At 26.4% G+C, this 24,101-nt stretch overlaps 2 protein-coding genes across 9 annotated transcripts; both read right to left on the bottom strand.

The window, feature by feature from the left end:
* Nucleotides 1-1,575: 1,575 nt before the first annotated feature.
* LOC124422353 (polyamine-transporting ATPase 13A3-like) lies at nt 1,576-22,368 on the bottom strand. 7 transcript variants are annotated; one of them, XM_046958694.1, is made up of 19 exons: nt 10,508-10,705; nt 10,238-10,424; nt 7,676-7,815; nt 6,912-6,979; nt 6,659-6,826; nt 6,468-6,538; nt 6,011-6,277; nt 5,697-5,901; nt 5,415-5,613; nt 5,233-5,344; nt 4,960-5,149; nt 4,678-4,878; nt 4,382-4,567; nt 3,913-4,287; nt 3,691-3,832; nt 3,452-3,603; nt 3,141-3,369; nt 2,991-3,072; nt 1,576-2,890 (listed from the first exon to the last, which is right to left on the bottom strand). In XM_046958694.1, the coding sequence occupies exons 3-19, from the start codon at nt 7,689-7,691 to the stop codon at nt 1,840-1,842; spliced, it is 3,714 nt and encodes a 1,237-aa protein (XP_046814650.1). In that variant the 5' UTR covers nt 7,692-7,815; nt 10,238-10,424; nt 10,508-10,705; the 3' UTR covers nt 1,576-1,839. The 7 variants fall into 7 exon arrangements, with proteins under 7 accessions (XP_046814650.1, XP_046814653.1, XP_046814654.1 ...); XM_046958697.1 differs by lacking the exons at nt 10,238-10,424; nt 10,508-10,705 and adding an exon at nt 22,293-22,368; XM_046958698.1 differs by lacking the exon at nt 10,238-10,424.
* LOC124422354 (bromodomain-containing protein DDB_G0280777-like) lies at nt 15,307-20,798 on the bottom strand. Of its 2 annotated transcripts, XM_046958701.1 has the most exons (4): nt 20,436-20,798; nt 19,505-19,849; nt 19,309-19,393; nt 15,307-19,170 (listed from the first exon to the last, which is right to left on the bottom strand). In XM_046958701.1, exons 2-4 carry the CDS (start codon nt 19,535-19,537, stop codon nt 17,198-17,200), a joined length of 2,091 nt encoding a protein of 696 aa, XP_046814657.1. In that variant the 5' UTR covers nt 19,538-19,849; nt 20,436-20,798; the 3' UTR covers nt 15,307-17,197. The 2 variants fall into 2 exon arrangements, with proteins under 2 accessions (XP_046814657.1, XP_046814656.1); XM_046958700.1 differs by lacking the exon at nt 20,436-20,798 and having other exon boundaries at nt 15,309-19,393; nt 19,505-19,845.
* Nucleotides 22,369-24,101: the final 1,733 nt, after the last annotated feature.

The raw sequence follows: 24,101 nt of genomic DNA on the forward strand, positions 1-24,101 counted from the left end.
TATTATAATACTTTTCGTTTATTTATATAATATTTATCCCAAAGTTTTTCGTTAGTATTATTTTGTTTTAATATTATCCTTGTCTTTCTTTAATCTATAGGATTTATTAGCAAAACTTCACTAACATAATTCTATAATTTGTCAATAAGCAATCAAACAACTCGAAGACATTGTATTATAACATTTTTTAGAAATTTTGAATTCTCAATTAAATCCTTTGTTATAAAGAATCTTTACTTTATCTTGCCGAAAAACAGTTTAGAAGAAGAGATTCTTTAAAAGTATTAAATTTTATTTTGAGTCCTGTTTTTAATGGATGACTGATTCTTTTCTATGATCTTTTAATTTCATATTTAAAATGTGCAATGATACATATAAATCCAAATATTAAAGGAATTTTTTTATTAGTTTGAATGTATTAGTACAAGATTATAATAGTGTACTCGACAAAAAAAGTTATAAAGCATTACTGAATCCGTAAATATGATTTCTAGAATGCACATTAAAAAGAAATTAGGGAGACAATTAAAAATATTACATTTTACAAATATTAGTGGAACGTTGAATTAATTAATAGAAAATTTTAGAATGACTTGGAAATCTATTATAAATTGTAAAAGAATTGAAAAAAACACGTATATCTGCTGTAAATGCAATATACATAAATAAAGAAACTAAATATGTTTCATTCTACAGACAAGTTTATATATAAGAGTGTAAAATTAAATTATGATAGTATTGTTAATTTAGAAAATGATATGATTGAGAAAAATTTAGATATAGGTGAACTAGTTGAATATATAAATATATTAATGCCTTTAATGTTTAATAGCTGAAATAATGTGTAAATTACTAACGCGAACGCGCGTGTGTGTGTTTATATATGTCCGGAAAAAAGAATTAATAAAATTTCTGAAACTATTATTTCTAGTTAAATATCTATTTTATTAAAACATATTATAATAATTATACAATTAATAATTGAATATATTGATATATTAGATTATGATTATATAAATATCTAAATTTTTTTCAAAATGTTTACATTAAGAGCTTTATAAATTTTCATATACTTGAATAAAAATTGTTGAGAAATTTAAAAAAAGGAAAGTTTTTTAGTCTAGAAATGTTTGAAATAAAATTTAGGCATTTGTTTACATCTATAAATATAAATCATATCATCAATAAGTTGCACAAGAAATACTATAAATATGTTCTGGATTTAAATAGTATTTAAAATATATTTATATGTATAATGTTTTGAATTCAGTTATGAATTATTACTGTTTTCATTATAGAAATAATCGATAATTAGTGCAATATTAATAATCTTGCATTCCTACAATTCTCAGAAGCTTATCTTTAAAAACAAGTATGGCATATCAATCATATATAAAAATATGATAAAAATGATTAGTAAGTACTTCCTTGTCAAAAGGACTATAAAATTGCCGTATTGATAACTAGTTAAATATTTATCACAGATAGTGAAGAAACAATTAATTAGAATTAGAAAATATAATATTAGAGGATAAAAAATAAATGTAATTTTATTTCGTAAACAGACAAATTTTCTCTTAATAGAAAATTAAATTTTAATAATTATAAATTACAATGATCTTTCAAATGATCCTCACACATAATACATGTATATGTTATAAGATAATATTATTTTAATTTTTTTATTTATTTACTTATTTAATATAATGTTCGCCATTTCAAAAATTAACAATACTTATAATAAATACTGTGCTAAACTGTATATACATATGATTAAATATATTTTGTCACATCCTTAAAAATCAGTCAAAGTCACATTTAACTTATTTCTTGCAGTACTTAAAATCTAGTGATAATGCTCACATTTTCGATTAATGCATCTTCTACAAATCCTTGATTGTCAACACCATTTTTTCTGATATCATCTAGTCGTTTTAATACTTTTTGTTCATTATATTTTTGATTATTTACAGTATTTGGACATTCTGAAGTTTCTAGGTACATTGTTTTGATGATATTTTCAACACTTGGAGTAATTGGTAAAACTGGTAGTTCATTATCCAATTTTGGCCAATTTGGATTATTATGCAATTCATACTCTACTCTTAAATAATGTTTCTTGGATTTTTCAGGACGGTGAAGTTTTGGCATTAGCTTCTTTTCTATTGCGTACTCTATTATTAAAGTTTCAACAATTAAGCATATAAAAAAATTTGCTAAAGCAAGTACTAAAATTATAATCCTCCAATTATAGTCTGGAGGTACAAGTAATTGTAACAAATTTATTACCCAGTTTGCAGGATAAACTGTAATATATACACAAATTGAAATTAAAAGAACAATAGAAAATGTAAACATACCATTTGTATAAATAGGTTGTCTATATGGTTTACCACGCGAGAATATTATTGCCATCGTAATGTATTGAAACATAGATACACAGAATACTGAATAGTTTTCATAACATGTATATCCTATATTACTAGTATGAACAAAAGGTGTAAACCAAGGGAAATACCGTACAGTATGATATGCTATTGCTTGAAAAGTTGTCATTATTAACATATGCACTGTTAAAGACAGTAAAGGTGTGAAACTCAAGAGACTTGTCATGGGTGGATCTTTAGCAAGTTTTTTTTCATATGCTTGTGTTTTTCCAAAAAAGGAAGCAAAATTTACAATCAAGAAAATATCAATAAATAAAAATTCTAAATCTGTCAAATTAGAGTCTATTGAATATAAAATTATAACAGACAAAAATTCTGTCAGGGAATATGCAACCATAAATTTAAAAATTCCAAATGATGTGACTAAAGCAGCTCGTCCTTGTCGTATGACTTTAGGAATACATGTTATATCAGGTATTCTTGAAGTAAAAGGACTAGCCACGCTGAAAGAGAAAAAACGTTGAAAAAAGAAAATATAAAAATTATAAAAAAAATATTTGGTATATTTTGAAACAATCTTTTTTTATTTGATTCAATTTTTACCTTGACTCTGCTTCTGAGAGTGATACACCTGCATGAGCTGCTCTTAATGCTCCACAATCATTTGCGCCGTCTCCACACATAACTATGAAGTACATTTAAGAAATCGAACTAAATATTTGTAATAAATTCATAAACGTAGCTAATACATACCCACATAATAACCAAGTTGCATAAGTTCTAGAACCAATTGTTGTTTTTGATCACTTGTCATTCTTGCAAATATTGCTCCCCTCACGCAAATTTTTGGCACAATATCAGGATAACATTCTTTTAACAATTGCCATGTTTGACCAGTTAAAGCAAATCTATAATTTTTTATATCTATTCCCTGTTCCATATCATCTAACATTGGTATCATATGTTTCTTGCCTTGAAGATTCTGAAAAAAGTAATTAGCGAATAACATTACTCAAAAAGAAAGGTTTTGATATTAAGATAAGTTTTTAAAATTACATACTTACCAATTTTGGAGTTATATTTTGTGCATTGAAAAATATTTCTGGTTGGGTTTTTTTAAATTGATTTGGAACTATGACTACATCTATAACTGTTTCATTAGGTAAAAGTATACCACACTCTTTTGCAACACTTACTGCAGTTTGTATATTATCACCTATATCAACCAACAAAAGATAGATTTTATTCATATATGAATAACATTTTAATTGTAAGTACAAAAATAAATCTACAAATTACCAACCTGTGATCATTATCACATGCATATTAGCTTCTCTAAGTTCCTTTATAACTGATACTGTTGGTTCTTTTAATCTATTTTCTAGGATAATTAAACCCAGAAATTCCAAGTTTTGTTCGACTTCATCTCGCGTCATTTTTGATACCTATATACAAAATTATTTTATTTTATTTTCTAAATTGGAAAAACTCCATTAATGTTATATAATTAATAAATATATGTTACCTTAGCACCATTTTCAATTATTGTTGATTGTCCTATAGCTATTACGCGATAGCCTTGCTCTGTATAAGTTTTCAGAGTTGTTATTATGTTTTTTGGTAGTGTTTCTGGTTTACTTAAACTAAATATCATTTCAGGGGATCCTTTAGTGTATGCTTTAAAATGGTTAGATCCTAGAATACGTACTATCACAGACATTCGTTGTAAAGAACTTGAAAATTGATATTGTTGCACAATACCAATTTCTGAAATTTTATTCATATTTTTTGTAAAATTATTATCTTTTGGTGGTTTCACTACCGTTGGTGCCACAAGATCATATTTATCTGATTGTGTTGTATCAGATTCTTCCAATATCCATTCAGTACTTTCAAACATCTATGATCAGTTTTATAAATACATAAATTAGGATTCTTATTAAATTTATCTTACAACCAAATTTAGTGATAAATCTTGAGAGTTACATGATTACCTTAACATCCAATGGATCCCCACAAAGTTTACCATTAATGATATTTAGACTGTGACATACTAACATACCCTCAAAAAGAGGATGATGTTGTAGTTTCGGTATATTCTTCTCTGATTCTTCCAGATTACCATTTGTACATGGCACAACACCCCACATATCTAAGCCATCCTCTGTCAGCGTTCCAGTCTGTACAAGTAGATGAAAGTAAAGAAGAAATTTGATATTTCATAGTCTCCAAATCTGTAGATTAATGACTTTTTAACAATATGTTAATTATTATTTTCTAACATTCTTACCTTATCAAAACACACACAATTAATACTGCCAGAGACATTAATGACCCTATTATTGATACAATAGATTTGTGTACGTTTTAATCTTGCTTGTGCATATAATTTTCCTACTGTCATTGCAGCTGGTAAAGCTGGAGGAACGACTATTGTAATTATATCTAGAGCTTTAATTGCAATATCACCTGCTGTAATTCCTCTTGAGGCCTAATTTTTGTAAAAGATATTGAATAGTCTGATAGTAGAAGTAGCTAATAATAGATTCATAGCCATAGGACTTTTTTCTACCTTGGTAACAACCGTATATATGAAACCACAAGTAGCAACACATGCGAGTATTCCAATGAATTTATATGAATCTTGATCGAATTTGAAGTCTGCTGGTGGAGGATATAATATAGCTGCGACTAATGCACCTCTATTAGTTTGTAGACCTGTTCTAATGACTCTTGCAAGAACTGGTTTATTTCCATAACATCTACGATATGGAAGATAAGAATTTGTTGAATTTTAGAAATATTTAAAAATATGCAATTTTACATTTTCTTTCATTATACATACCTAGTTTGAATTATAGTAGTTCCACTGTATAATGTATGATGAGAAGACTGCTTTGAATCATATGGCACTTGATTTGATGGTAATGGTGTTTTAGAAACTGGTACAGATTCACCTAATCAAAAAAGAAATATTTCTTCAATCGATATTAACTGTCAAATAAATTTTCAATGAGATATACTTACCAGTTAGCATAGATTCATTTATTATACATTGTCCAGTCAATAATACTGCATCACATACAACTGTCCCATGATGATTTGGTAATTCTATAATATCACCTGGTACTAGTTCATTACTTGAAATGCTTTCAAATATACCAGAACTTCTATATACTCTAACATTTTCAAAAGAGGCTACAGTTCCTTTCAGATTCAGTTGATTCTAATGTATACACAAATTATATTTTTACACATATTAAATTAACAAAAAGTATAATTGGATAATTATAGTTGTAATCTATTTACTTTACGTGTTTGCAAAATGGAACTTGTAATTCCAAAAACAGACATGCATATTATAGCAATGGTGTAATAGAGGTACTCTTCGGCAAACCATACTGCTAAAGTAAATACTTGAAAGATGTAAAAAGGATTTAAAACTTCCAATAACAATAATACACCTATGCTTTGTACTGGCACAACAATCTCATTGTTTCCATAGACGATTCGCCTATAAAGTTTAAATAAAGAAAAATAAATTTTCTGTATAAGTGGAATTCGATATTAAGCAATTAATAAGATTTATATATTAAATTACTTTATTTTATATGTTAAAATACCTTAGAAATTGCTCTTCCTTAGAAAGTCCCTTGTTCTGACCAAGATGAAGGTCTGAACACAACATATATTTGTCAAAACCAACGAGTTTAGAAAATGCATTTTGTGTAACATCCCAAATATAACATTGTTTTTTACACCAAAATGCTTTATATTCTGTTACTTCAGATTTTGTACCATTTTCTAAATTAAGTTTAAGTTTTTTATTTCTGACACTTTCAAGCAAGTTTATACTATTGCTCCCCAAAATTGAACTGAATGATTTATCACTGAAAAATGTATCATCTAATAAGATATTATCTGTATAAGATATTAATTATTAATCAATGATAATCGAAATATCATTCCAATAGATTATCTTATTATTATAATTGAATTACGTTATGTACGCTCTTATGTCTATTCTTACGAATTATAATTGTATCATAATCATATATATGTAATTGAAATTCAACTGACCTCACGTTTTCAGTAGATATTGTCTTAATGTTCTTCACGAAATAGGATTTATACCTTCCTTGATAGTCATCCTGCATGTATAATTATTGTTATTTTACGTAAATTTTTATCTTCTATTAAGAGAAAAATAATAATGGTAGGCTTGTGCGTTAATAATGATTTTAATTGTTTCAAGAAGTAATAACACTTACGATCACAAGCAATTTTGTGGCTTCCTTTAAAGGGCATTTCCTATGTGTTGCATACAAATACAATCGCGGGTACCAATGGAAAAGAAGTCTTACGAAACCGACAGTTAATATATAAGAAATGTAAATTATAATCGTTTTCAATGTACTCCTTTTAAATCCATATACTTGCTGAAATTATATGTTTACATATTTTAATAGGGTATATCATATATATAACATCGAAGAATAAAAAACAACAAAAAAGTGATCTTACTATATCTTCATCTTGGCCAGTTTGGATCTTTTGACAGTCTATTTTCGACTGTTCATCTTTCTTTATGGCTAGGACAGAAGATTAACGTATATACATAGATACAATTAAATTATAAGTAGAATATAATGAAATATACATATATTTTGAGATAGCAGTAAAGAAATAAGTCACAATATATAAGTTATAAATTCTTGTTACGGTTCGTATTTGTAAATGGCGCGATCTTTCGTTGACATCTTGCCATTATCTTATTTGATCTGATACGATATAACGATTAACATAGTAGAATATATTTAAAAAAAAAAAGAAAAAAAAAAGAAAAAGAAAACGAATTGTTTCGCCATGCTAAAATAGGACGGAGATTCAGTAATGGATTTTTTTATTTGCAATTCTAATACCATCAATCATGTATAATATTACAGATTTTAGAAATAAGCTTACGCGATAAGAATGCAATAATACCTCTGTAATGTCATAAAAGTACGTCTCATAAAAATTTTAATTCGTTTATTTCTTTCACGAAGATATAGATATATTACTTTATTACATTACAGTGAGCTCTTTTCAATAAGTATTAATATTTTGTTCAATATTATTTTTATATTTTATTTTTGTTTACCAATGGATATGCAATATTTAAGTATCTGTATTTCGAAATAAAAGTAAATTTGTAAAATTTAAATACGATATATTGAAAAATGAACAGCGGAAGAATGTGCAAAAAAATGTTTAATTTTTTTTGTTTAAAATGTTGATCCGCTTACCATTCGAATTGCTCATAATCGCCTCAAGATAGCTTCGAGATCGTTTATCTAAATAAGGTCAGTGATTCTGTATTAGAAACTTTCGCTTTTTCAAGACGTAGTTGTCAGCTTAGAAAACTTTTCTCTCCCTTTATATCGCACTGAAAATAATTACATATTTACAATGCATTCAATTGTTACGTTATTGTCATATTTAAACATTTTTCCTATGCATTATTCGATGAAATTCTTACAATTTTCATGATTTACTCGAATTGTAAAATTGTAAAAGAATTTTGACAAAACATTCAATCATCGAAGAAATTCAAAGCTTATCCGCGCAAGTCAAGACTCGCGATAACCTTTTCCTTGAAAAATCATTTTAAAGCGGAAGTGACGCGAAAGATAAATCATGGTCGTATGCGATTACGTTGACCGTGCACTTGAATTACACACAGTTAGTACAGCCGTTGTACAGTCAAATAACGAAATAATTCATTACTCAAATCATACCGTCTAAATGAAGTTCATAGCTTTTGTATGAAGTTAGTGTAAATGCAATTGATGTATCGAGAGACTAAATAATCCGAAAAGAAAGTAATTTGGTGCTATAAGTGATGAATACACGCTGATGAGCGAAGTATAATATTTATAATACGTATAATATATGTTTTTATCTGTGTTAATTTGCCGTACTTAATTACCATTTTAAAATCCTGTTACATTGCGTCGTTATAAATTTCTTTACAACCGTTTTATTTAATTTTTAGTACTGTTACAATTAATCCTCAAGAACGTAAACATGTTGGTTTAAAGGAACAATAAGTAGATAATTACAATACTACTGTTCGTGAAAAATATTATACGACATAGCTCGATAAATTCGGGTAGACTAAAATTATTCCAAATAAAAGAGAGTCTGTTGGAAATATTTCGATGAAGGTCGAATTAAGAAATTTTTTTATTCAATTTAATGCAAATTTAATGCAAATTAATGTAAAATTGTTTTCATCTTCGTCGGATGAAAATGAAATTTTAAACATTTCATATTAAATGAGATTAAATCGAATGCATTATAAAAACGTTTTATTATTGTGTTGTCTGAGTTATACTCGAGACAACACAAAAACCTCAATTTTAACAAGGCCGTCAAACAGGTAGTATTTTTTTAAATCGCTGACGCACACCAAATGTATCCTTCGAAAAGTTTGTCCGGTATATCTTTTGACGTTCTATATATGTAGGTGTGCATAAGATCGACGTGCGATAACTGTACGAACGATTATTATATTTGCCAAAGTCAGAATATATTTCTTTTGAGCTCGTTTTTATTGCTTCTATCAAAGAGATTAGCTGTATGGAAATATTTGGACAGATAAAATATCAACGTACACGTCCATACTTTTTTGTTCTTTTTTTCCTTATAAATAATTATAGAAAAAACACGATAAGAAAAAAATAATGAATATTTTTGCTTCAGCTTGTTCACGATATATGTTATAATTATTTTTAACTTTTACAGTAAAAATTCAATAGGACAAAACGTGTTGTATCTAACGTGTCGTATATTGTATCGGTATTACTTCGTTTTCTTTGCGTTCGTCTAGTCGCAAAAACATAATAAATGCTTTATTTAATATATATCGACCGACTAATTTGTAAGTTATTTCACTTATGCAACAGTTCTTCGATTCCCGACATTCTAATATCAAAACAATTGAAGACTGTCAAATGAAATTTGAAAGTGAAGAAGCGATAAGAATTGTAAAATATAGCAAGGTAAGTAACTACTGAGTTCTTTGAAATTGTTATAAGAAAATCGACCGGTATTGTAAAAATTGTCAAAGACGACATAATGATTGTAAGTCTTTCTTTGCGACATATAAACGATGATTAATGATTAGCGGTAATTATTTAACGAAATTATACGGACGGATAGATCAGGTGGAAATTCTTGCGATAGCGACATTGTAACTCCGTGTTTTACAATTGAATGAAAAGAGATAATTAGGGTTGCATAATAACTCGTTCTATTCTTATTAGGCGACAAGGTACATCCTGCTACGTTATGCTACTTTCGATTTGACTATGTATAGGAAAAAAAATAAACCGCGATTTTTTAAAAGGATATTACGATACGAGCGTGGCTTAGAATTAATTTTATAGTCAAGATTATTTATTGCATATGATAACGTAAATTCATCAATGCGATTAGCTAAAAAATAAGAAAATTTTTTAATTATGATTTTCCAATCTATTTAATTCTCTAAGCGACATTATTTCATCACTCTTTTTCAACTTTTTATGTATAAATAGGAATATTTATGGTGACTCAGATGGAAAGAAAAATTGTGATCGCAATTTTATCACTTTTTTTTAGGAGATTGCAAATATGTATAAAAAGTTGGTTATATTATAATCGATTTGAACAAATTTGAATTAATTTTTAAATTATGTACAATAGAAGCATTTTACAGAGACCGGAGATATTAAAAAATACTTTTCCACGAACGTACGCGAAGATCATATTTGAAAGATGAACAAAGAGAAAAATTAAGCGAAACGAAACGAAGTTTTACTCACCCAGTTTGCCTGTATCTTTCCTCGAGGCACAGATAATTCCAGTTTCTTTTTTTTAGAATGCCGTCCGCGCTTTTCGCGCGGATCTGGACATAACCGAGATGTCTTGGGATTAATTTTCGATGTTTAATTTTCAACGGATTCCTTACGAATATTATAACAATAACAATTTTTCTTTCCTTTAAGATGACTGATAGATAAAAAAGGAAAAAAAGATTAAAAAGATAGTTGAGAAAGAGAAAGAAACGAACTAAGAGCAAAAAAAAAATTTACATAGAAATCGAAAGGAGTGTCCGAGTTGCGCAAATTCGATAACAATCGAACTCAATGAAACTCGCGTTTGTTCAAGTGTGATTTTATACTAGACTCTCTTTATGTTTCTTCCTCAAAGCACAAAGTCATGACTTGGAATGAACGCTAATACACCTGTCTCACGTCAAACTCAAACGAGTACTACGGCTATAAGTGTGATATTTCAAACTCTTCGGCTCTTACGTTGTCATCTCGAATTTCCCCCACCTCTTTCATTCATCCCCTCTCTTTCCTTCATATATAATCATTTACACAATGTAGTGTGTTTATGTTGTCAATTATACACGTCTCATTTGGGTTATTGTTTTGTCATTTGTAAATATTCCTTTTTACTCGTTCTGTAAATACTCTTTGATATTTCCAAATAAATATAACAAAACAAACGTAGTTAGTTTGAAATTATAAACTATTATGATCATTTATTAACAACAAAAGGAAAAAAGAAAAAGTAAATAAAAGAGGGTTTTTTATAGGATCTTTCATATCTATATAATATAATCCATCCATGGATTATAATATATTATATAATATATATATATATGTAGTTTTTGTTTTTTACATTATAATGAGTTTACTATTCGGTATAATCCACGAAATTATCTACTTTATTTTTTGAATTCAATTCATGTTCGTTACAAAACAATGTTTGAGAGACGCCCGAAAAAGAAAAATAATCAAATACCTATTGCGCAGAAATCTGGCACGGTTGCCGTTTCGCAATAATCCGGTTAGAGTGGGAATTGGAAACGTAACGTAAGACATTTTGCTTAAACTCGGAAGATTTCACACTTATATGTAAATGAACCAACGATATAGGTGAACATCATTTCCATTTTAAATTTCTATCAGTTTATTCTCAATTTATAGTTTAGGATCTTTTGGTGTCTAAAAAATAATACGATAGCGATACAATGTTAATCTGTTTGAAGAGACTTGCTTGAAATGATAACTGGTAATAAGACTGATAAAAAACTATATAATTCTAGATTCGTTAAGATTCAAATATCATTTTATTTTTTAGTATAATTTAATTATCTATATCCCTCTTGAATGATAATAGAACGTATTATTTACCAAGATTTGATAAAATAAATTTACTGATTGGATAATAAATTGAGTTTAAATAATATCGCTTAACCGGCATTAATTCTTGATGTAGATAAATGATTCTATGTTTAATTATTTATTCTAAAAATAAAAATCTTTAACTTTCAGTCACTATATTCGATTACTTATTGTTACGTATTGACTAAAATATTCGTAGAAATATTAAATCAGTTGTTATTGTTCATCATTATTTCGTTTCTCTTTCTTCGGAAGAAACGTAATATTCACGTGTTAATCGAATTAGATATTTAACTTAATTATTTATTTTATTAATTTACAAGCAAAAATAAAACAAGAAAGCGACTGCGTCAAAACAGATGATATGAAAAATTAAGTATGCGAATTTCTTTAATATCATCATATTGCACGACGTTACGTCCTTTTTCAAAACAGTTGTCTTCATTCTAGGTATATGTCTGACAGTGGTATTAAACAAAGAGATTACAAGCTATTTTAATAACTAGATCAATTATGAACAAATGCGTAAACGCATACATAAATATATACATTTGCACACATATTTCGCCGAAATTCTTCGATCGATAACGATAATCCTTCTCTAGTTATTGTATTCGGTATTCACACGATAAAATCGTATTATTATTGAGATCATGTATGCATTGCGAGATTATTTATATTGCGAGTTAATTCTTTGAAAATAATCTCTTGGAGATTACGAACTAACGTTGAATATTTTTATCTGTATCTTTCGCAATATTTTTTTTTGTAACTACGTTTTTATTGTACTCGATTTATTTTTCAGTAATTTTAAGTAGTTATCGATCGAAAATTGCATTATTTCTTATTAAAGTCGAACATATAAAATGTAACTAATGTCAAAATTACAAACTTTATTTTTCATATGTATATATATATATATATATATATATATATATATATATATATATACACACATATGAATACATACATATATATATATATATGTATGTATATATACATATATATATATGTATGTATATATACATATATATATATGTATGTATATATACATATATATATATGTATGTATATATATATATATATATATATATATATATGTATGTATATATACATGCACGTATTATATTAGATTATCATAAAGAATTATATGTACACGCGTGAAATATGAGAATACGTAATTTCGTGTTACGTGTTGTTCACGTGTCACGGACAAATAGAAAGGAGAAAATGATCGGTGACCGTTGGTCAGCAAGCCTTAATTATCAATACCGTCTATCTATGGTATGGCGACCTATTTAGCAAAACTTTACGTCACCAACGCACTTACATATATATGTATTTGTGTATATACTCTATCTTTCTCTCTCTCTCTCTCTCTCTTCCTCTCCCTCTTTCTCTGTGTGTGTGTATGTGTATGTGCTGCTACCGGTTACACGAGCGCGCACGTGAAAGGATCGAATCCTTGATGTATGTAAATATATATATATATTCCTTGGTAAAAACGATGCGATAATTATTTCATGGAAGTTGCAATCTCGTTTCTCTTTTTGTTACAATAACGGTACTTTATGTTAAATATCCATTTAAACGTTCTATTTGTCTTGTTCGTAGATTAATGGTAAAGTTCTTTCTCATTGTTGGATCAATCTATGTGTTATCTTACTTAATGTATATTATTTTGTAGGATTATCCCATTACGATAGAAAATAATAATGGAAAGTAGTGGTATAGGAAAATAGTGTTGTAAAAAAGCATTTTTCTTTGAAAGGATCTGAATAATCTACTTTCTCTTTTTATCTCTTTTGAACGGGTAAAAAAAAATAATTAATTTTTAATACTCGATGTTCTGTTGAAACATGAAAGAATTTTGACGCAATGTTGTTCGGCAAAAAAAAATTTATTAATATCACGAAATTTTTGATCTGCATAATCCTTGCCATTTTTTGCACACAATAAAGAATTTTGTTACTTTCGAGCTAATCTAATCGATGGTATTAAATTTGGCTATTATGTACTTTATTGCAGAAGAAAAACAACGCTATTATATTTTTTGTCACAAAAATTTTCTGGAATAATCTCATTAAATTAAATCATTTTGATTTTCATGTTGAGTAATGTCTATAATTTTTTCCTTTTTTTTTCAACGAGGAATAGAGAAGATAAGTTAAACAAATATGAATCGATTAAAAATTTTTATGAAATTCTCATTTGAAAAATTTTAGTTAAATGATATTTAATGAATATCCATAAAATGGTGTTACATAGTGAAAAATAATACACATAGATCAAATTTGTGTCACATAGTAATAATAGTAAAAAGTGATAAAGATAAGATGATCGATATCAATTAAGTATCATTTTACTATAGTATCGCAATGGCCAATAAATGATCTCAATTTTCCTGATATTGGCCTGAATCGGTACCCCACTTAATCGCGGATGTATGAAATACGAATACAGAAGACCCATGAACTGGATTCCCTTCTCGGCAAGGAAGGTTATACCAATGCTCTGAACTGATCTATTGGATCAACCTTGAGGCTCCCCGATTATGCCGTGGGATATCAAATAGTATCTATTATCAACTGTAATTTGTCTAGATTAGAAATTTGAGGTAGGTTACTTAATACTATAGTATGTCGAATGTTATAATATGGAAAAGAAATAAGGAAGGGTTGAGCATACGAAGGTACTAAAGAAACAATACAACGGATCACGATGGATACGCTTTGATCTTCGATATTCTATAGGTGTCTTAAATGTTTAATGAAATAAAAATTCAACTGATAATCATGTGAATATATCGTCTTATGATTTGCACAATATCCGTTTCGCTAAGACTATCACTATTAGAGTAATCACAATTGTAATAAATTTATTATGCAAGAAAAGTTAAATACTTGTCTGTATATATCAGCCGTTCATCAAATCGATTAGTTTCACAAAACAAAAAATAAAGAAAATTAATAAATTTATATATCAATTTTTAAATTATTTTATAAAATATTTACTGAAAAATATATTCTAGAATATATTAATTACAGATGTAATTTTTACGTCATGATATGTAAACTGCATTAAAATATTATATGCCGGGAATAATCTTTATTATTAATGCAAATTTCGCACAACTAAGAATTTTTCGATTTGATTATTGTTTATTTAAGAGTTTTAGAGGAAAAATTAGTGGAAACTGTTTTCTTACTATTACTGCTATTATTAAATGGTTAGATTTCATAATAATTGTTTTTATTATCGACATAAATAATGTTTTCTTCGTCAGATGCATTCAGGTGTACTGTCATATCGATTTGTTTTTAAGTTTTTGTACTAATCATGTTTAATAGGAGGAATATATTTCCACAAGTCTATTATATCTTCCTTTTATTTTGTCATAATTCTGTTACTAGGATATAGTAAAGGCTGATCTATATTCTTATAGAATTAATAATTTAATTTAGCGTATGAAATTAATCACATTGGTTTCTAAAATAAATTATTTATTAATCAATTGTCTAAAATGCTATATAAAGTTTTGTTATTTAATGGTATTGAATATATTATTGGTTTTTGGTATATATTGGTATTTATGGTATTGAATATATTATTGAATTATCAAGGAAATTTATATAAAATATAAAAAGTTAAGCATCAATTAAATATTTTGGTAGAAAATTTTTTTAAATTCAAAAATAAAATTATCCGTTTGAGCTTGTGAACGAATTAAATATATATCTAAATATATATCTATAAGGAATGGTGAATTTATGCATAGGCAGTGGAGGCGATCGCCTCAGGCCCCGTACGATAAGGAATTTTATATGATATAATATAAATATAATACAAATTTATATTATATAATAAATTTAATTCAGTATCTGATGGTCGGAAATATAATTTTTATTTCTGTATTTGCGACTATAATCAAATTTGGACATGTGTATTTCTTATTCCATCATTCGCATGAATAATTGAAACGAGAAAATATATATTATGCATAATAGATTTATTTTAATGGGGCCCCAATTTTAAAGCGCGTTCAACTTTTTAACGACTAAATCCACCATTGTCTACAAGAGTAAAGCAATTAGGTAGTAATTTATCTTAATTTTCCAAGTACAAGTATTTTGTGATTATAAAACTTGTAATTAAAATTGTATGACCTTGTCTAATTGAAAATCTAATTACTTGTATGAATTAAAAAGTATACAGATCTTTATAAAAAGTTATATAAATGCATAATGTCACAAGACAAAATATTTGAGAGAATATCATACACACACAAATAGAACGATAATTATTTCGTAAATTATATATTTTTTGTACATCATTATTGAATTTATATAGAAAAATAATTAATATGCTTTGAATCATAGTTGAGTTGGAAAAGAGATATATATCTACTTTTTTAATTTTTTAGTAGTATCTATTTCCTTTTCCATTTTATCGATTAATCACTTGTATACATAATGTCAAAATTCAATTATTTGTTTTTATAGATTTAATATATTATAAAAATCTAGATATAAGTTGATTACTTCTCTTATCTGTAATTCATTTTTGACCTTATTTCGAACAGTTTACTAAAAACGAGATTTAACTTAAAGATAGTTTTATATTGTTGTCAAATAATTTTATTTTTATTAACCCGATAAACAACAAATACACTCATTGTAATTTCAAGTATGCAGGTTTATTTTTTATCAATTTTCAGATTGTTAACATTACTTATGTATGTTATTTGTTTTTCAAAAATTTAATTTTATAATAACAGTAATGTGGATACGATTAATTTTCCGTACAATTCTGATATCAATAAAATTAACATAAGAATGTTCATCTTAGCGTCGCATTGTCTAATCTAATTGTTCTTAAATGTATTTAAGATATGACTTGAATTAAACGAATTCAATAATTATTATTGGTCAAGGTACGAATCAAATTCGACCGGATGAATGATTGTGACGAATAATAGATTACAGCATTGGCTACTGTAGTTGTGTTACATAATTGTAACAGTGAATTTGATTGCTGAGTTGTGTGTGAAAACGCTATTATTAATATCAATTATCAAAATTGATATTACGTTATAGGAAAATAAAAATGTTTAATTATTTTCAATTATCTCTTTTTTTTGTACAAGTATAAAATTAATAATTTATATATATATAATTGTAACAACGAGGAATTATAAAATGATATTGCTAATAACTTAATATCATTCTATCCTTAATTTCATTTTAAATACATTATTGGTGAAAGCAACGTAATAAATATGTAATATAATAACATAATTTCGATCATTTCTTAACTGGTAGTTTATGAAAATATTTTTATAATCACAATACTAATCAATAGAAAAAATGTAATACATATGAAAACTAAAGATATTTAAATAGTATTATGAACTACTCTAAATATATACATAAAAAATATAAAAAATATGAACATATTTATAAATTTATACAGATTTATAAAATATAAATACTGATTTATATTTCCTAAATGTTGGTGCTGGCCACTGACTCATCCTTTTGAAATGAGTGTAGTATCTGAGAAAGAAGTAATTTAAAGAAAAAATATTTAACTTTTTTGATCATAATAACTAGATGATATACTGTCCACATCTAATTGTGATAACATTTCATCATCAGAATCATTATCGTTATTGTGTAATATATTTTCAGTCCAATTTCTGTCCACTGATAGTGTTTGTTTATTATCAGGTTTATTTTTATTATTTTCTAATATTGCTTCAGTATGCAAATTTTCATGTCCAGAAATGGATTCTACTGGTGTTACAACATCTCTGCATTTAAAAATAGAAAGTCTTGATTTTATTGATACATTCTGATTTTGATTATTATTTTCTCTTTTATTACTGTTATTTATATCTCGATCTTGAAGACATTTTAAAGAAGCGTCTGTTGAGATTTGTAAAAATGTAGTTTTATTATCATGTATATTTTCTTTGTTTTCTTTCACTATAATATCATCTTTTAAGTTTCTATTTTTCTCTTTTTCAAATAAATTTGTTGATAATTTTGATTTGTTAAAATTTTTCTGATTCTGAGAATTGCTAATTCCATTTAAATCTACAGAAAATGAACATAGGCCTGGATCAATATCAGAATTATTCGATTGATTGAGATTTCCATATGTTTTGCTACAATTTTTCTTAGAGGATGAACTATCTTCTTGACAAATATCTGAACTATCTAAATTTCTTTTTTTTATATTATCATCTTGAAGTTTATTTAAATTTGATGAATTAGATTCGATCATGCAAAATTCTTTCTTTAGAAGTTCCATATGTAGTGTATGTATAATATCTCCTGTATGAGAATAAATTGCTAATAAATTTGAAGGCGAAATTAGAATGTGATATTTATGAATAATAAACGTCCCTGAAATACATAATAATCCTACATTTTGTAATAAAATTACAACATTTTTCTCTAAAGTTCCAGGATATTTTGCAGGAATATCTGCATGTATCGTTCCTTCAATCTTATCTGTAAAGTCTTTCAATACAATAGAAGGATTTTCATGACTGTAATCTATATTTTCTATTATGCCTGCAAGAAATGGTATTTTAATACACTGATGTTGATTTGCGCTAGCTATTTGCTTAATTTGTGCAATTTCGTAATTTTTTAAGAATTCTGTAGGTAAATCATCTAACATTATTTGCCAAGCACCTTCTGAAAACAAAGTTTTAGTATTCTGAGAACAATACTCTGTTAAATTAGTATCCTTCTGATCTTTTATGCCTTCAACTTTGCTGTCTTCTAAATTTTTTAAATATGTTGAAATTATTGAAGTATCAATGATATCTGGTAATAATCCAGCTGGTCCTGGAAATTTTCTTACAAGAGTTGTTTTCTTATTTAATTGCTTTTCTGTTTTAAAGATAGAAGATGGATGCTTTATATTATCAAATCCTTCATTAAATGAAGTAGAATGTTTTAAATGTTGCATTAATAAATATTTTCTTGAATCTGTAGATATATCTTGCATATTATCATTAATATTCTTGCTTATTGGTTGTTGCATATTTTTAGATACTTCTTGTATCAATTTGTTTTGTCTTTTATCATGATCTTCATTTATAATTGATTTTTGATTACAACTTCTTATGTTAGAAACTGTAGTATTAGTAAGTGTTTCATTCTTGTGGAAAAAAGGTGATTTATGTGATGTTAGCGGACAAGAATTTGATTTCTGTAATAAATTGTTAAATCCGACTTTACTTTTCTCACTATCTATGATCTTTTGACTTTGAGAATGAATAGGTGTAACTTCATTAGAAGAAATTGTATTATTATTATCTGTTAAATTTTTGACATTCTTTTTTTTAAGAATATCAAGTACTATATTCTTTCTCAATTTTTGTACATTTAAATCATTTTCTAATTTAGATCCATTTAGTCCTTGGGAAATGATATTTTCTTGTGAAGTATTTTCGATGCATGATTTTACTTTACTATATAATTCTTGATTCTTACATTTACTTTTAGAATCATCATTTGTTTTTAAAGTTTGTTGAAATAAGCCTAAAACAAAATTTTGTCTTGATGTATAACCTATGTCAACTTCATTGGAGTCTTCATTGTTATTGTTTGTTGTACTTTGTTGCTTATTGACAATCTTATTGGGTGAAATAATAGTGCTATTATATATATTCAATTTACGTTTTTTTACAGGTAATTCTATTTCCTCATTTTCCAATTGTGAAAAGAACTTTGATGCTTTATCATCTACATCTTGCAAAAATTCCTAAAACATTAAATGTACATTAAATATATGATTTACTTATTAAATTGTATGAATGACTTATTAATTATTTAACAATGTACTAATAAAGTAAAGACAATAATTCTTAATTACCTCATCAAAATTCCAATCTTCACTTTCAAACATATTTTATATAAACTTACAACACATAAACACTTTCAAATTATAAATAATACGAATTAATAAAAACTAATGTAATGGAATTATTAATTTAATCTCACTTTCTGATCTTAATTTTTATATAGATCTATAAAATAAAACTGCAAAAAATTGGACAGTTCCCTGTTAACTATCTTCCTGTTCCTGCTAACGTCGGAATTGTAGGGACAAAAAGTTGTCTGTTTATCTACATAAATGTCACTAGACCCATCAGCGCCACGCTTTAGGTACTCTTAATTTTCTTCTGATTGAGTACAGTATAAGTTATTAAAAACTTTTCTGTTATAATTATTATTATTATTATTATTATTACATTTTATAATTGTAATAAAGTTTAGGTAAAAACAAGAAATAATTTTAACATGTCTATTATTCATAACTATTGATAAAAAATGTGGCTATAATTATATATTTATCATAAAAATATTAATGCCATGATCATTACTGAATAGCCAATAGTAAAACTTTTAACTGTCATTTTTAATCTATATTCTTATGATATCAATACTCATTCAGAAATTTTATATACAATATGAAAATGTATATATGTATTTTTTTAGTTTATTTTAATTAATATTACGTCTCTTCCATATTATGTATAAAATTTTTTAATGGTTATTAGATATAATGAAAATATAGATTAAAAATAAGGTACTTAAAAGTTTTGTCGGCTACACTACTGATCATTGATTAAAATTAATCGTAGTTGGTTGAAGTAGCCTTTAAAAATCTTTATTAAATGAATTCAAATTTTTTTAAAAATTAAAAACAAATTTAACTTTATTAAAAATAAATAAACTTAACTATAAGAAGTGTATAGATCACGATACAAAACGTGATTAGCTTTTTAGGTTTCGTTATATACCTTTTTGTTTCTTTCATTTTTTTCTTTGCCGACTAAATCATACTCTCTTCTTGCTGCATCGGTAAAGTAAGAATTATCGATCTACCATAAGAATAATTATTGAAGTGCCATCTAGTAATAAAATATTTGAACTAAATACAAGGAAATAAAAGAATTTAATATCGTTCATTATCCCTGGTCTTTTAATGGTTTATGTCATTAATGAGATCAGGCGTAATTCTTAACTGATTTTAATGAACAAGGTCTCATTTTAAAGATGAAGGTTTAATCTACGATATTTTTCTGGTAGAGTTTTGAAAAAGTTTTTTTTTCTTTGAAAAAAATCGTGCTAAAAATGATATTTTTTCGAGAATAATTTATGTACAAATAGAAAATTTTAGAGTAAACTTTTGTCTTTAAAATGAGACTTAGTTCATTACAATTTATCGATAATTACGTCTGTTCTCAGTAATGACATAATTGCTGTTTTCTATATTCTTCGCGAAAAAAAGTTTAGTACTGTTGCGCTCCTCGAAATTTTCGGCTTGCTCCTCCTATCGATTTTTATATACACGTTGAATGACGTATGTTTATATCCGTGAAGTAGCTATTGCTTACTTAATTGTTGCGTAAATAGCTAATACTTGTTTTTTTTTTAACATTTCTAAACGCAAAGAAATAGGTTTTTCGATTGTTGCGCAGAGAAGCTACGGTAACTTACTCGAACATTTTAATGAGCTTTGGTCAGATAAATGGCAAAAATAAGGAAATACATATTCAATCCGTTTATGTCAAAGGATCTGAATTTCTAAAATATTGTTAAATTTTGGAAAAATTTATAGTTTCTTTTAGATTAAAATAGACTAAAAAGAGAGCATGTATAAAATATTGGCAATCATCTAGATTCGTAATTCTTGAAATCTTAGGTTCGTGGCTTAAATGATTCTGATGGTTTTTTCATTGTATCGATGTAAATGAAAATAATGAATTAATTTACTCATTTTTCTTTATTTGATAATTTAGTAAATTGTTACTATTCAATCTCATATTTATTTCCTCCACTGATGGTTGATATGCATTTCACGATAATCTATGCTAGATATGACAGAACAGCAGTATAATTTTGTTCGATGACAAATGTATATAAAGTATATAAAGTATATACATTTGTCGATTATTTTTTCAGAATTAATAATTAATGAACATATATATTATATATTATTTTTAATAAAGATCAAAATACGAATTCGTTTCCATATTATCCATGAACTTTTTTTTCTAACGTTATTTTGTTTTAGTTTCTTCTGAAATTGTTCACTTCATATTATTATTATTATTACTACTATTACTATAATAATAATATGTAATGTAATAATATAATAATAAAAATAGTAATAAGAAGAAGAAAAAGAAGAATATATTTATATTGAAACAACGTGACATATATGATGACGGTATTTTATGATAACAAAAGAAGGAAAAATATATTATTTTACGTGATGGTTTGACGCGCGAATTCTCAACAAATCGTGTCCTTGATAATTTCGATACATGACCATCCATTTAATATAAATGACATATGAAGAAAAGTACGAAATGTTTCTTTTGTTTTCGTTCGCTATTGTTTCTCTTTGTCTTATTACTTTATGATCGTAATCCATTTGTTTTCATACTATTTCTTACTCATGATCAGTCGAAGCTAATTGTCTTTACTATTATAATATTAAATGTATTAAATAATATCTAGATGTATATAAATAATATTTAAGTATATTTTTATTATTATTATTATATTATATTATTATTATTATATACATATATATATATATTAATTATATTTATTATTTTCTATATATTTATTGTAAAACAAATGCGTACCAACGTCGTATCCAGCATGGATCACTGCAAAATGCACGTTACCATTAAAGAAAGATATACTTATAACACTGAAAAGTGTGAGCTCACAATCTACTAAACTACTCACTCTATTCACACGAAACCAATTATTATGACGCGTGAGAGGGGAATAACCAACACAAGCTTATACACCGATATGATAGTGGCATGGTAAGGACAACATTCTTCGCTTCTTTTGTAATTCACATTTTGTCACCTGTCGTTGAAGTCACACATGCTTTGAACAAAATGTAGTAAACAGCCTTAAAATATATACGATATTGGCATTAAAATAAGATTTTTAAATATTAAAGTATCTTGATTAAATATTTATCCTGCGTTAAAATTAAAAATAATTAAAATATTAATCCGTTACTGAATAATTATAAACTTTGAACAAGTTTAACTTTTCATACTAATTTATGTAATTGTATTGACTAATCATGTTGACAATTACAAAGTTCGTAGTCTCGATTTGACTTGACAATTACAAGCATTTCACTACACAAAGATAAATTAACGAATCAATATTGTATATATTTATTTTAATTATATAATGATTATTAATTTATGAGTCAATATTGATTATATTATTTATATATACAGGATGTTTTTTTTTTTTTTTAAGTTAGTTTATTTGTCACAGCTCTTTATATGTACATAAGTATAATCTTAAAAGACTTTTAACAGTGTTATCTTATAACTAAAGCTATAAGTTATCTATACGACAAATCTCCATAGCATTTGGTATCATAGAATATTAATTAATCAATAACTGTGGTTAAATGTTCAATGACAGTACTATATGTATGCTGGTATAATAAAAAATTAGTGATTATAAAAACTCTTTACCTTCTCTAGCACTTATTATAACTAAACTACGGGGAGGGAGGAGTATTTACAATGGAGGCATATAAACAATATGTACACTTAAACTGTAAGTTATCAGTTTCTTGTCCAACTAGCGTGTTTCTTTTTATTTTTAGATTTGCCTATTTATCCTATTCTGTCTTATGAAAACTGGTGATCTATCTTGAGAAGTTATTGCTCGTTAAACCTCGTTCTTCGGCGCAGATCGTCTATGAATTTTGCGTCTTTTTGTAGCCAGTAGTATTTTTTACTTAGTCTATCGGTGTCCTTAACATCTCTATTAGGTAATGCTATCAAGAATATGAGGTTCTCCTGCATATCTTCAGTATGATTGTTATAAATTTGTTTATTCGCTGAGTGTCTGCGACGGTGATATATTAGTGGAAGATTATTGTGGTCTCGAATTAGACCTTTTCTGTCACAATTATATACAGGATGTCTGTTTATAGGTGTCTCGTGACAAATATATCGTGACTGAAATATAAAAAAGTTTATTAAGATAAATTTGAATGTTTCTGAGTTAGCTACAAAGTACACGTAAAAATATTTTTATTCATGACCTTGAGATATGAAAGTCAATATACTTTTTTTTTAAATGGATACCTATAATTCTTTTTTTCATATTTATGTAATAGTAATCATTTGCAATTCAAATGATACCTAATAAAGATATTTATGTAATAGTAATCATTTGCAATCAAAATAATACCTTACTACTATGCATCTTTTACGATATGATTGGCATCATAACGACTGACTATCATGTACTGTACTGTTAATTCATACTTCATGCTATACAAACATATTATTTACAAATCAAGTAGTCTCATATTTTAAAGACTTAATGGCCAGTGATACTAGTTGACATAATCGATTAGATTTAAAAATATTAAAAATATTATTAATCTGCCGATTGTTTTT

The sequence above is a fragment of the Vespa crabro genome, chromosome 2 (assembly GCF_910589235.1).
Source record: "Vespa crabro chromosome 2, iyVesCrab1.2, whole genome shotgun sequence".
Classification (NCBI taxonomy): domain Eukaryota; kingdom Metazoa; phylum Arthropoda; class Insecta; order Hymenoptera; family Vespidae; genus Vespa; species Vespa crabro.